The 15,333-nt window shown below is 43.0% G+C and overlaps 1 protein-coding gene across 1 annotated transcript in view; it reads left to right on the forward strand.

The window, feature by feature from the left end:
* RYK (receptor like tyrosine kinase) overlaps positions 1-15,333 on the forward strand; it is a 66,231-nt gene that overhangs the window by 22,569 nt on the left and 28,329 nt on the right. The window contains exons 4-9 of the mRNA XM_074153302.1: positions 148-282; positions 2,608-2,664; positions 4,555-4,699; positions 8,224-8,324; positions 10,233-10,367; positions 13,519-13,605. Of these exons, the coding sequence (XP_074009403.1) occupies positions 148-282; positions 2,608-2,664; positions 4,555-4,699; positions 8,224-8,324; positions 10,233-10,367; positions 13,519-13,605 (660 nt within the window). The remainder of the gene's footprint in view (positions 1-147; positions 283-2,607; positions 2,665-4,554; positions 4,700-8,223; positions 8,325-10,232; positions 10,368-13,518; positions 13,606-15,333) is intronic.

The raw sequence follows: 15,333 nt of genomic DNA on the forward strand, positions 1-15,333 counted from the left end.
CTAAAATAGCATTTCTTAATAACAAGTTGATTAATAATGTGCATTATAGGCTTCATTGAAAAAGACCCTTATCTTTTAAATGTTCTTTGACCGCAACGGCTGAAAAGTGCTCAAAGATAATTGTGATGCCTTCTTGTCTGTTTGCAGTGTTTCGTGTCGAACTCTCCTGCACTGGCAGACTCGACTCTGAGGTCACAATATTGATGCAGCTCAACTTGACAACGAACTCATCAAAAAACATCACAGTTTTAAATTTCAAACGAAGGAAAATGTGCTACAAAAGTAAGACATTAAGTTTTGAATATTAAAAAGCTTTTAGTGTTAAAGTATGATAGGAAAAAGGAGTGGAGTAAGAGCTCCTGGGAGTGAATGTTAGAGAGGACAGGAAGAAACCAGATAAAATTTTTGCCTTTCGGAGACAAATGGGGACTTTTGGTAAAAGCAGAAGCTGATGGATGAACAAATTCCCCAAGTGTCCTGCTACATTGACTGACCTTTTTACTTAGATAGCAAAAAGCATCTTCTCTGCTGTGCTTGGAAGGAGGAAATGAGTTTCCTCAAAACTGCAGCACTCCGGATATTCGAGTTGTTCTGAGAATTACCAACAAAATCTACTTAGTTTATAAATTGGGATAAACTGAAAATTGGCTGTTTAGTGAATGTAAGGGGGTGTTTAGTCTGTCAGACTTGGAGTACAAAATGGTCTTGGTAGATAATGTAGACTTCAGAAATCCCAGATTGACTCTTCTGTGTCTTGCCTTGGGAATCTGCAAGGAGAATATGTTCTTGCATTGTTCCTGGCTCCTGTTGCTGCTTCCTAGAAGTATTTTCGTAGGCCTCAGAAGAAAATTACTTAGGAGAATCCCAGGAACTGTACCCCCCTTAAAAAGAACTGTGGTGTCCTGTTCTCGGGCAGCATTTGAGGATGGCCACCTCTCTATTTACATGCTGCTCCTGGCACTGTCCAGTTTACTTGGAGCCTTGGAGGACAGTAGTTGGCTTTTCAGAGGGGAGTTGTCACTTCTCTGGAGTTTGAATGTCTAAGGATGAACTGCTGCAGGGTGCAGGTGGAAGAGCGAGCCTGGCTTTTTAGTGCATGATGTTGTGATACTCACGCTCCTTGCATTGATGTTACGGGAAGATCATTCTTAATTTGAAATGTATCTCTCCTTCTAGTGACAACGGAGGTATTGCTGGTAATGTTTTGAAAGACAGACACTTTTACCTTTGTTTCATGTTTTACGAAGTACTTTTTCAAATGTTCCGAGTGGGGGAAGTCGGCACTGCTTACGCTTTGGTAGCTTACTGGGCTGCTGAATGTGCAGAGGAGGTTTCTGTGGGCACCACACAGTTATCTGGAGTGTGAGAGAGCGCTGCCTCCTTAATTGTGCAGAAAGGATTCTTACAAAGATCATGTCTCTGTGGGTTCATAAAAACATCAATGACTTTTTTTTTTGATGTGTGTTGATTGGTACAGAGCATCCGGGGATTTCTGATTTAATTTAGTGCAGAATTTAAAAATACGCAGGAACTTGCTAGCAGTTTTGCTCAAGGCATTCATAATAGTTCCTCCTAAGGAAGTTTTAAAAAAAAAAAAAGAAGGAAAAACTTCCAGATTTTTCCCCTCCTCCAGATTACTTTTTCACAGGTTTATCAGGCTGAACTGGCTTACCAAGGAGTCGGAAGGGGCTGTGCTGGGAAGGAAGCAGCTCTTCGCAGCTGGGAGCAGGAAAGGGGATGTGGCAGTGGGGCTGCACCTTTGCAGCCACAGAAATCCCTTCTATTGCCTCAACCGTGTGCAAATCCTCAGTGAGGTTCATCCAAAGCCATCTCCACAGCCTGCTTTCCCTTGGCTTGCACTGCTTCTTTTAGTGAGCAGGCTCGTAGTAAGCTTAATAAAGATTTATCCCCTTTCTAAAGGACTACTTTCATGCACAAACTTGAGTATTGTCCTTGTGCCTTTTGTTCCATATTCATGAGTATTTAAATAGGCATTACCTCCCTCATCCTTCAGTTTTAAACCACTCATGACTGTAGCATCAGCTGAGAAGGCACAGTGCCCATGACTGCATCTCTAACTTCTTCCTAGGATGAGTAGCATTAGCCTGGAGCCAGAATTTCTTCCAAAGGTCTTTGATGACCTTTTGGAACATTCAGTAGTTCCAAATCAATAGTATTGATTGAACATTCAAAAAATTCTTTTTTTCTTTATCCTGTAGTAACTGATTCTGTGAGGTCTTGGTTTAGTGTCTTAGCTAAGATCTCACATACTCTGCACCTCCTCTTTCTACTGTCTGCTGCTTTGCACTTTGGTGGACAAGCTGGAGGTCTTTTTGAGGTAGGTAGATTCAGGGGTTCAAGCATGGCCTCAGTGGACATGTGTATTAGTGGTGAAAACTATCTAACCCATGTGTCTTAAGTGCGATTTGTTATTGTACAGTGGTTACATATTTAAAATGTAAATCTAGAGATAACTGTAGTCCTTAAGTCAGCTCACATATTTGGAAAAGCAGATTTGTTTTTCCGTAAATGAGGCAATTGACTTCCTGTGAAGGGCTACAATAATAAATGTGTATCAAAACTAATCTTTTTTTCTCATCTGTTTAGAGCTTGAACCAGAAGCAAAATCTTCAGCATCTGATAAAAACAGCAGCAAGGCTCTCTGTAAGTAGTTCTGAGTGTACAAAGGGGTTTTCATTTTTTACACCTGAAATTTGGGATGTTCTTTGTGTTTCCACAGCTTTCTCTATGAAAACACTCCCGAGGTAGTCTGGGCTATACCCAGTATTTTAGTGGTGGGGTTGCTGTGGTTTTTTCTTTTTTTTTTTGTAGTTAATTACTTTAACTGGGAATATATACTAGTGCGGAGGAAAAAACCTATTCCAAGTCTCCTTACAACATTTTTTTATCACGTCTTAGGGGCTCTGGTTTCTGTCCATGACTCTAATCTATTCTCTTGACTTTAGGGCCTGTCTGGTTTGCTGTTTTAACTTGTCAGTATTGAATGAATACAAGGAGGTAGTTTCTTTTCCTCACTCCTTTTCTAGCTGGAAATACCATCGACTGACTGTGCTCACCCTCAGTAGTACCCAAAATGTAAACGTTTTTTGCCAAAATGCTTTTGGAAAGCAGTGGAGCGTGTTGCTCAGTTTTCTCGTTACCACCCGCTGTCTCTTCCAGGGTAATTGTTCTCCACAACCCATCAATCAGAACTGGGGACGGCCAGGGCTACTGCCTCCTCATGCCTCCAGTCCCTCTGCCCCTGTTGCTCTTAGCCCCGTCTGAAAGCCAGCATGGCAGACAGCCCTCTGCTGCCAAACAGCAGAGTTTTGCCCTAAAACCCAGAGATTCTTCTGAGAAAGAGGCTTAACTGCTCTGTTAATGCTGCTGCCTTGAGATCCAGGTTAGGGGGCCCTAATCCACCTGTCACACCCTAAAATCAGGAGGAGAATCACAGAATTTTAGGGGTTGGAAGGGACCGTCAGAGATCTTCTAGTTCAACCTTCTGCCAAAGCAGGGTCACCCAGAGCAGGCTGGACAGGAATGCGTCCAGGTGGGGTTTGAACACCTCCAGAGGAGACTCCACACCCTCTCTGGGCAGCCTGTTCCAGGGCTCTGGAACCCTCAAAGAAGTTTTTCCTCATGTTGAGATGGAATTTCTTGTGTTGCCCCTTGTTCTGTCACTGGGCACCACTGAGAAGAGTTTGACCCTGTCCTCTTGCCACCTGCCTTTTCGATATTGATGAGCATTGATGAGATCCCTTCTCAGTCTTCTCCAGGCTGAACAGACCCAGGTCTCTCAGCCTTTCCTCATCAGGGAGATGCTCCATTCCCTTGATCATCTTTGTAGCCACTGCTGGACTCTCTCCAGCAGTTCCCTGTCTTTCTTGAACTGGGGGGCCCAGAACTGGACACAGTGCTCCAGGTGTGGCCTCACCAGGGCATAGCAGAAGCTGAAGCTGTGTGCTCTGGCACATTCGGTTAATGAGTAAGCACCACTATTCTGCTGCACCTAGGTATTAGTCTCATTTTATTTACTCTCTTGGTGTGTGTCCTGGTGTGCAGGTGACTCCAGCTCTTCCAGCCCCAACCAGCAACTCTGTGCCACTTGCCACGTTGGGGCTCAGCTGAGCCAGAGGCTGGGTTTGTCCATGTTCCTGCTGTGTCTGCAGCACAGCAGCCATGGAGGGGGGGTGCGAGGTAGAACCAGCAGGACAAGACCGTTCGGGGAGATTCCTGGCTAGCTTTTGTCCTTCAGTAGGAACCTTCCTTTGTCCCAGTAAATAAACAGCAGCATGGGCTTGCTGGGCCTTGCCCTGCTTTGCTGCAGCAGGGGCTGTGATGCCCGCTCTGGGAGGTGACGTGGTCTGCCTTGGTGGGGTGGCAGGGCATGCGGGCGACTGGGGACAGCAGTGCTGCCCTCTGCCACGTCAGCCTACTGGGAACTAAGAACATGTCGTTTGTGGGGGTTCTTTGTGGATGTTTTTTGCTTTTTTTTAATTTCTGGGGGTTTCTTTGAGAAAGTTTCAGTAACTTTTCACCTTTCTATTTCAGTTGATCCTGTAAATGCTGCTCCCACCACTTCTACCCGTGTGTTTTATATCAGTGTAGGCGTGTGCTGTGCTGTGATATTCCTGGTGGCAATAATACTAGCTGTCTTGCATCTCCACAGCATGAAAAGGATAGAGCTGGATGACAGGTATGTATTCAAGCTTTTCAAGTGTGTTTTTGGCACACGTTTACCCGGATTTGTGGGAACTCTGGTCTCAAAGCGAGCACTTTGTAGTAGCTTGCAATTTCTGTTCTCGATGTCAAGCTGTAACAATTACTACCTGTGCAGAGCTGTAGGAAGTGCCACACCACAGAAAGGCAGCGGTTGCAGGTGCTCAGCTGTTTATGGAGGTGAGAGGGTTGTGGCTTTTGGGTTTTTGCCAGAATAGTTGTGTGTAAGGACACACGGGGAAAATTTGGACAGAATCAGATCTACAGGGATTGTAAGGATTGAAAGAAAATTTGTTTAGGTACCTGGGCACACTGAAAATATTTGTTTTTTACTGACTTGCACAGGAGATTGAATTTCAGTTTTCTCTATTTTGATCGATTTACCAGTATTCACTTTGGCTGTAGGGTAAAGTCTGGGGATTATAACTGGTTGGTTATAAAGCTGAAAACTTGGCTGTCTCCCAAACGTGTTTTCAATCCCGAAAAACCAAATTGGCAGATGCATGTGGGCAGGATTTGTACTGTGAACCCAAGGGTGATAGATTCAGCAGAAGGTGGGCTGAAAAAGCAGGTGGAGCAAGGCTCTGCTGAGGCTGGGTGAATGCTCTGCATCAGGTGCAACTGGTCAGAAGCAGCTGGTTTTGAAACTCTATACTTTGGAAAACAGGTGGGCCTGTGGGTGGTCACCCCTCTGGGAAAGGGTATCTTGAACCATTTCTGTTCCTGCCTGCAGCCCCTCAGAGTAGCTCCGTCTTTTCATCTTCCTCTCTATCCATTCATCTGTTCCTTCGTGGTTTTCTTTCTGCCATTTACTCCTCTGGTGTCCCCAAACCACTTGGGTTTTGGGAGTTATCAGTGTACTAAGTAATAATGGTTTCTCAAGGTTCCTCAATTCGTTTGTGCCTAATTGTCTAATTGAGAGTTTTTAATCAATAGAAGGTGTTAAAGGATGTGCACCTTCCTTTATTTCAAAAAGGAAAAGCAATACATTTATAGAGTGTGTCAATAGTGTCATCTCTGAGTTTTTGAGAGACTGCCTCAGCCCAGCAGTGTGACCAAATGTCCTTTCATCCACTCCATTGTACTCGATTCCTGTGGAGGTACAAGCTAAAAAGTTCATCTAATGTTAATACTCTGTGGTTTGTGGATGTTAAAGATGTTTCAGTGCTTGGCTGAGAAACTGGTTCAGTGTTGTAATTTAGCCTCAGTGTTATGCACTGGTATTACTTAACCATCTGTGACTGCTTGATGGAGCTACTAGTCAAGGAACTTGTGAGAGAATAAACAATTTTTCGTTTGGTTTTGAATAACAAGCTCAAAATGTTGCTGTAAAAGGTGTTCTGAATCGAAGACGATAACATTGCTAGGGTTAACGACCTCCCAGGAGCAAGAGAGGTGAAAAACCCACTGCTGTTGCTCTTAATTTCAAAAACCAGAACTAAATAAAAATGCGGAAGGCTGTTAAATAGAAGCTAAAACCAGGCAGCTGAGTTTACAGGCTGCACATGGACTATTTAAGAACATTGTATTGAAAGTTCAGAGCAAATGCTCGCATACCTTCTATCAAAGGCACTTGAAAAAGTGCCAAAGAAAGTTGGCGTGGCTTAACAGCGGGATAACGGGGGTTATTAAAGGCAAGAAGGCATCCTTCAAAAACCTGATGTAGTATGCAAGTGAGAAAACTAAGAAAGCTCATTAACATGAGCAAGTTATACCTAAAAACCAGAATGAAACCAAACAAAAAGGTAGTTTTTTCAAACCTGCAGAAGGCCTAAAAAGAATAATTCCTTTTTCAAATTTGCCTGCAGCAGGAAGCCAGCCAAAGAGATCTATAGGGCCCGGAGGTGATCAGATTGCAAAAGGGGTTTCCAGCCATAGCAGGGAAACGACACGCAAGTTCCGCATCGATGCTTAGAGCAGTGACCATGCCAGGACAATTCTGTCCGAGGAGCTCGCTGGAGGGTGGATTGTGTTGAAGCAGCTTGTAGACGCACTAGTGCGAATAGTTAAAATAAGCGGTAACGAGTTGCCAGCAGCGGAGAATGTTCATTCAAAAACTCCAAAGGAAGTTAAGTGGAGTTGGTAGACCACCAACGGTGGCTTTTAACCTTGTGCTAAACACTCAGCTGGAACCCCACACCTGGAAGACAGTGAATGTGGGAATAACTTTTTAAAAAGGTTTCCAGAGAGGGACCGAGGCCAGCTATAAACCAGCGAGCCTGGGGTTTGTACTGTGAGAATTAGTAGATTCTGTTTTAAAGAATAAATAAATTCAGTAGGTGCATCTGTGATTATGGTGTAATGGGGAAGTCTTGCTACAAAACTAACAGGTTTCTCTTTGAGGCCATCACCAAGCACGTCTGAAACTCCTACAAGGATGGCTAGCACTGCTTGGTCAGTGCTCAATAGCAGCCCAGGAAGCAAATGGAATGTTGATTATTTGACAAGGCAGAGGGTTATACCCCAAAACAATCTCTTCTTTGTTCTCCCCGTACAGTCAGTAGAGTGGACAAGCTTTTAAGTTTCAAAAAAAGGGGGGGAATGTTTGTGTGTGTTTGGGAGGGAGATCAAAAAGGCTTCTTCTGGCCCTGCCGTCTGAGCTAGTAACAGGTACTGCCTTTGCCTGTAGATTTTCTCTCCTGTTCTTAGGCTTTACAGCTCCAACAACTCTTTTTGTAGGGTTTTTTTTTTATGAGGATAAGACAGAAAACATCCTGCTGTAGTTTAAGTTATAATTTGCCTGTCTCTTGAGCACTGCGTGCAGCTGTGGTCCTTCCACCCAAAGGAAATGTCTCAAAAGTACGTTGTAGATGGCCCTGGAAGGGGACAAGGAGAATCCTTGGAGAGAGGAATGACAAAGTAGACTGGGGCAGTTTGGGCTGTGAAAGGGAGCTGAGGCAGGTACAGCACTACGGGACAAACAGCCCTTTGCAGCAGGTGAACCAGGGAATAGTTTTTGGGTATTTGCTGCAGGACAGGAACTAAAGGGCAGCAGACAGGGCCAGCAGCTGGCATGCCCAGGGCAAGCAGGAGGAGATCACGGGCTGAAAAAAAGCAGTTAAGTTTTGCAGAGTGTTACGGGCTCAGGCTACTGTTTTCAGACTTAGGTAGTCGTAGATTCTCAGCGGGATGTTGGTACCATGAAACAAATGCATACAAGTCCTCTCTGGAATATAATAGTTGTGTAGTTTCTGGTATGACAGGGTGGTTCTTGCAATAAATGTTTTGTCACTTTGATTTTTTTGAAAGTGGGGAAAAAGTACTGGAAAATAGAGCAAATCCTGCAAAACAAATAGGAGGAAGTTGTTCACGCTCAAAGGACAGAAGTGATAAGATTTTTGAGTTACATTAAATATATTCTAATGTGGGAGAGACTTTAAAAACGACATTCTTTCAAAGTCTAGCCTGGAAAATATTCTGGTTTGAAACTTTAACATGTTAATTTTGAATTTATTTCAGTGGCAAGTGATCACGTTCGTGTCTGTTTTTGTTTTAAAACAGCATTAGTGACAGCAGTAGCTCCCAAGGGCTATCCCAACCTTCCACGCAGACCACACAGTACTTGCGAGCTGACACGCCAAACAATGCAACGCCAGTAACCAGTAAGTGTTAATCTACTTACAGACCTTTGCAATGGACCCTGTTGGACACCACTGGGGTATTTGGTGGTAGTGATCTCACTGATTAGTCCTTTCATCTTGTTGCTGCAACCTGCGAAGGAAAGCAATGGGGAAAAAGCTTTACAAGGGAGATATGTTCATCGTTTCTTTTTGTTCACAGCTTTGCTTGAAAGAACATTAGTTAAAAAGAGCAGTGAATTAAAAGGAAGGGTGGCGGTGTTTTATATGTAGAGTGATGGGCTTTTGGTTGACTCTGGTTTCTGAACTGGCTCATGGCCGAGCTGTCTGAGCACTGAGATTGGTGCTTAGAGGGTATGGGTCTACGTGACTGAGCCGTGGAAGGAGGCAGGACTTACCCCAAACTCAGTGGGCTTAAGGTACTGCTGAAGAGCCTGCTTTAAAAGATCTAAAGTGAGGTAAGGGTTTATACTACAAAGTGGGAAAAATGGGGGAGCCTGGCCAGAGGAACAAACTGTCTTTCTGTTAAACTCAAATTGCTGTTTTTCTCAGTAGAGTGGGGATTGCCAAGCTGAGATACAGTACCCTGGCAATCCTCAGCTTTTCAGAAGGCGTAAATTAAATGGCTCCTGTTTTCATCTGCCACCGGTGATCTTTTCTCTTCCATAATCATAGAGTCACAGAATGGTTACAGATGGAAGGGACCTTAAAGATCATTTGGTTCCTCTGCCCTGGGCAGGGACACCTCCCACCAGACCAGGTTGCTCCAAGCCCCCTCCAACCTGGCCTTGAACCCCTCCAGGAATGGGGCAGCCACAGCTTCTCGGGGCAACCTGGGCCAGGGTCTCACCACCCTCACAGCAAAGAATTTCTTTCCAGTATCTAAAGATACTTACCTAAAGATTACTTATCCAGTAATCTAAATCTCCCCTCTTTCAATTCAAAACCATTACACCTCATCCTAACGCTACGCTCCCTGATAAAGAGTTCCTCTTCATCTCTCCTGTAGCTCGCCTATCTTAGATCACATTCTGTTGTTGTCATCCTATTAACTGTTTGGTTAATTTGAATATGACCCCCTGGAAACTCATTACTGAGCCTCTGGCAAAGGGGGAGAGGAGGACTTGTCATGAAGGTGGCCTACAAACCAAGCCCGTAGTGGTGATTAGACCTCCTGACCTTGGCGAGCGTGGTGGCTGCTATGCCTAGATGGGACCCGTTTGCTGTGTTCAGTCTGTGCTGTTTCACAATGTCTCTTACCTGTTTTGGGACAGCCCTGGTAGCACTGGGGTAAGGAATATAAGAAGGAAAAAGGTTGGATGCACAAAGTAAACAAGAACATTCTTAGTCCTTCCACAATTATAGTAACCGTGTTTTCAGTAATGTTTAAATTAGTTCTGCCTTTTTTTTTTATCAAAGTAATTCTCAATATTTTTCTGTAGTGATTCATAAATTTTGGACAGAAATATTCAGACCATTCTGACTGTATTAGTGTGTCTAGATGTCTGGAAGTGCCAGAAGAGGGCACTGGTAGTTTTGGTTACGTCCTGCTGGGGTAAGGCATCTTCCTCACTCCAGCAAGTCCTCTGACAGTCTCCGGCCATCATCTTTCTGTGTAGTCAGGGAAGTGCAGTGTCGTGTTAATCACCTTCATTACGTAAGGAGGAGTTTTATTTACTTGGTCTTAATAATGAGACTTGATTACGTGACACTGTAGAAATTCCTGTGTGACTTTTTTCCTGCAGATTATTGCATTCACATGACTTCTCTTGTGTGTGTTGTTTAATACTATAATCTTTTTAAGATTAATACATAATCTTTTTAAGTACATGCTGCTTGCATGTCTTTATGCCTGTAGGTGGTGCTGAGGTGAAGCAATGTGCTTGTGTTCTCATTATAAGGGTATTTATATCGGTTTGTTTGGCTCTGCTGGCTCCTCAGGTTATCCTACGTTACGGATAGAGAAGAATGATCTTAAAAGCGTCACTCTCATGGAAGCAAAAGCTAAAGTGAAGGACATAGCCATCTCCAGGGAGAGGATAACTCTAAAAGATGTGCTCCAAGAAGGTATTTACAGGACTCGGACACTTGTTGACTACACCACAGTGTCTATATATATATCTATATTTATATATTTCATAGCTGGATTTTTCTGAAGTTACTCATGGATGACGTTTCTGAGCTGCGTAACTCTGGTGGAGGAGGAGAATGATGAATGATGTTTGCATTTGGGGTGTGGGGAGGTGGGGAAAGCAGTTTCCAGAATTCATTAGAACGGGGGAGCCACTAATCATTCAGCTTGTCTGTCTTAATAATCTCTGTCCTTTAAATAAAGGAAAGGGTTAGATGGCTAAGGAATGAGGTAACTGGGGCTATGAGTGGCAAAAGTAACTCACTTTAAGTTACTGCAGGAGAGCTTCTCTTAAGAAAAACAAACAAACAAAAAATAATAAAAAAACCAAACAAACCCAAAGCCCACAAAAACCTCAGTTATCTAAACTTATCTCAATTTAATACCTTCTGATTTGGAAATCTAATCAGTAGATGCAAAACAGCTCCGATACAAAAAAAAAAAAAAAAAAAAAAAAAAATTTGGATTTTACCTGATTCTTTTGTCTTGTTTAATGTTTACTTCGGAAGTGTTCGTCCTTAACATTAGTTGGTTCTTGTTGATGTTGAATTTGGGAAATAGACTTTAATGACAAAAATCCCTAAATATTTTACCCTTACTGCTGCAACTTCAAGTTTAGGTTCACTGAGCCTGATGAGAAATCAAACTTGCCAAAGCTGGAGACGTGAGACACTCGGCCTTTGGAGGCAGAGCTGCTGAACGCTTTGTGTTACTGCCTGAGAAGCTGTGGGAGGATGCTAACGCTTCCCATCCAGTGTGTGCCTCTCCGTCTCCAAGGAGGGGGGGCTTCGTGCTCAACTCCAGTGTCGGCTCTGCAAAAGGCTTCCTTCGCCTGTGGGATGGGCTTTGTGTTCCTCTGTGCTGTGTCTTGCCTGCAGCCGTGACGTTAGGACTCATCTGATGCCGAGAAGTGACTTGGTGCCGCAGGTGTTCAGCACCGAGTGGCAGAGCTGTTTCTTGGCCTCCAGTTGTTATTTGAGTCTCTCAAAACCTTCAAAAACCTTCTAGTCAGGGGACTAGAAGACAGATCCTGATGAACAATCATCAGTTTTAATTTGGGATCGTAGAAGCGTTGGGCCTCTGTCACCTAAGAACAAATGAGCTTCAGAGGGGAAGAAGCGAGTAATAGAAACGTTTGGATAAGATTTTCAAGAATTGCTACCTGCCGCCAATGGAACTTAAACATATTTTACAGATCTTGGCCAGAGATTCATTATGAACTTCAAGTAGCTTCCGTAACTTCAACTACTTTAACACTTTAATGATTTAAGAGATTATGGTTCTGCTGTGGTGTAACCAGCTGGAAGATGCAAAGCACCAGGTCTGAGAGGGATCCGTAGGGGCCTTTTGTATTGCTGGGCTTGTGCAGCACCTGATTCTGAACCTGCTTCGAGCTCCCGTTGTACTAGATGTAAGGCAAAAATGTAGGTGTCCTAAAAAATACATATTTCTAATGGAATAGCTACGCTTTAGGAAATGGAGCAGATGTTAACAGTAAGTGGAGCTTTATCATTTTCTGGTGAGGCAGAGAAATGGCTTAGGTGGCCAGTCTGGAATACAGAATCACAGAATCACAGACGGCATAATCTGTAAGAAGCCCAGAGGAGGGTGGGGAAGAAGTGGTGTGTTCGTGGTGCTGTCTCTAAGTGTTAGAGCACACCGGTGATGTATAGTTCCTGCTAAAATAATGAGTCTTCGAGGTTAAGAAAAGTTAAGAAAAACCAACCACCGAAACAAGGAAACCCCAAACTGTGGACAGCACAGGCGTGCTGTGTTGCAGGCTTGCTGTGTGTAGATACTGGATTGCATGAAAATGATTTTCTAGCCAGGACTGCTTTTATGTGTTTCCCCATTCTCTTTGATTCCAGCATTGACAAATAGATAGCTTGATATTATAACATATTTCAATACAAGATGCTGTCTTCCCTTTGACATTTACATATATCTGTGTATTGGAAATATGTATTTAAGGCACTCTAATGATGTCTTCAAGAACCAAGATAGGAAGGTCTTAGTTTCCTGCGAAGTAACTCTTGCTGTATATTTATAGTTGCCTGTACTCTCTAGTTAAATTGCTTCTTAATGAGATTGCAATTTGAAGATCCCTGTCTTGCAGGGCTTACTTGCAGTCCCAGGGTAGATGATAGAAGTGTCACGCTGCCCCTGTTAAGTATATCAGAAACCAAATGAGACCCACCTTTCACACCCAAAGATGTACGACTGGCTCAGGCAATCCCTAGCAAAGATCTGTCAGCCTAATCCGGCAGGACAAATCCATGGGGAAGGGATGCGCCATGCGAACAGACTGCATGAAGATGATGCACGCGTTGGTGCCACAGTAATAGTGTGACAAAAAAGTGTTGCCAATCTGAGCTGTATAAAAAGTTAATTCTGTGTGTGTTACCACGCTGCGATTGTTCTTACTCCAGCTGTTTAATGTAGCTTCTCTTCCTCTAATAGCTTCGTTCAAATTTTGTGAGTGGAAGAGTGTTGGAGAGACTGGAAGAAACCCCCAAACAAACCCAACACCTTCCAGCTGAGAAGAAACGTTTGAATAATGTCATACTGGTTTTTTTTCAAATTGTTCCATGTATACTGGTTGGATGAAATCAATAGTTCTCTGAGAAAGCTTGCAAAAAAATTTCATCTTTGTGAGAAACGTTCTTACTAGAGAATTCCAGACCTGCTGGATGAGAATAGGATGGAGCTGGAGTTTTTACTGCAGACCATTGACAGACTGAGCTGCCACAAATAAACCCATCATCGGCATCGATACTTAATCTAACTGGATTCTGCTGCTGCCGTTAGTTCACTCTCACGCTTGTCCCTCCAATGTTTAGTTATCTAAGCTTTCAGTATTTACTGCCTTATAGCTCTGAATGCACCTGGTGCTGCAGAGCTGGTTGGGTTATATATTGTTGATTTAATAGGACTTTCAGGACTTATTCCTTACCAGCTCTTGTTCCTAACTTTCTGCTGTGCTGAACCATTTTAAGGTAGTGTTTTCTTAATAGATATTAAATTCTGTTCATGATATCAGTGGTTTTTTACTACATAATACTTATTAATTGTATGTTCTCTTTTTAGGCACATTTGGGCGCATTTTCCATGGGATTCTAATAGAAGAAAAGGACCCCAGTAAAGAGAAACAAGTTTTTGTCAAAACTGTTAAAGGTATGTGTATATAAAGGAGGGTTTCTTGTGTCCAGTTGTTTGGATTGTGGTGCGTGCTGAGTCTACCAAATCTGTCTTTAAAAACAAACCCCTCCTCCCCCCAATATGCAAATTTCTCCTGCTAAAAAAGCAAAAGCAATTTGGATGCATCCCTCAGCCAGAGAGAACAGAAATCTTATATGGAAGAAAAATGCGTGTGTTCTCCACCAGTGCCTCCAAATACTGCGTCTGGAATATTTCTGCTTATTATTCTTCTAAGTAAAAAAATAATTGATTTGTTTTTTTCTCCCAGCATGTCATTGTTGTTTCCATCCACAGGCTTTTGCCCTGTAAATTCTGGAAAAAGACACCTGCAATACATCTTAAAAATATTTTATCAACTTGAGTGGCTGCACAAAAGATAGGGCATAGTTTCTGCCATCCTCAAACTTGGCTGCCGAAGCATGAGAATTATCACTTAGGACTTAATTTATACAAATAGAAAATATATTTTCTTTGTTCAAGAAATATGTTCTTGGAGTGATTTAAATCACGCTAGGTAGACTTAAACAAGAAGGCAAGTATAGATGAAAACGTATATCCTACATACATCCCTTCCTCTACACTCACCGTTTTAAGAGTTCTCTAGTAGCTCACACCAGTTCTGCTGCATTCCCTGTACAGTGGTGCAGCTTCACCAGTTATTTTTGTCACTTCAAATGGTTCTATTAATGCCTTTGGTTTTTCATCTTACAACTTCCTTAATTCTTTCTTTAAAAAAAATAAAATAATTAGACTTCCGTAAGAATTTCAACTTGTTTTAGTTTGATTTTTTTTTTTTTTTTGCCTGGCTAGTAATTTTTAAAGATACTAATTTGAAAAAGAAAGATGGGAAATTATGAAGTTGCTAATTTTTTTTTTTGCTTGCATCTTTCTGCTATCCATTTATTCTGTACCATTTTTAAGAAAAACATATTGCTCAAAGCAACCTTCTATTATTCTTGGTGTGTTTCTCACACAGATGCTTGTAATAATAAAAAAAGTTCATGGGGAAAGCAATGTAGAAAATGATTCACTTCAAGGGGAGGGATTTCTTAAAGTCAACCTGATTTGGAATAAAAGTAGCTAAAAACAGGGTGGGATGGATGCAGTGGTCGTCTTCAGCTGCACGTTGCTCTTGATGTGGGCCCAGCAGGATGGAGAGCTTTGGCAGTGAAGACAGGTCAGTGTCCCACACCATACCTGCTACTCTACCAAAATATGGTGAACTTACAGAATCGTGGAATTGTCTGGGTTGGAAGCGACCTTTCAGATCGAGTCCAACCATCAACCCAACGCTGCCAAAACCACTACTAACCCATGTCCCTCAGCACCACATCTGCCTGGCTTTTAAACACCTCCAGGGATGGTGACTCCACCACTTCCCTGGGCAGCATCTTCCAGTCTTTGATAACTTTAAAAGGTTTGACTTGTCGGTGCCATGAGCCAGGTACTAGCTGTGAGTAATTAACAGAGGCAGGGTGAAATTAGCCTCCTTTCCTGCCTGACCAGTCCATACCTGCTAATCAGTCTGGTGTGGTTGAGCTGTGAGGTGGGGTGGGTACCGGCAGTGAAGGGGTGCTTTGTGAGCAGCAGGAGGGTAACCAGTGAGTAAATCTGTCTTGGCATCGAGAGCAGAGAGCCCCATCTCTGCTCTGGGACAGCTGTTTGTGTCTCTGCTGACGGGATTCACGGAGGGCTGAACGGTGA

Source organism: Numenius arquata, chromosome 9 (assembly GCF_964106895.1).
Source record: "Numenius arquata chromosome 9, bNumArq3.hap1.1, whole genome shotgun sequence".
Classification (NCBI taxonomy): domain Eukaryota; kingdom Metazoa; phylum Chordata; class Aves; order Charadriiformes; family Scolopacidae; genus Numenius; species Numenius arquata.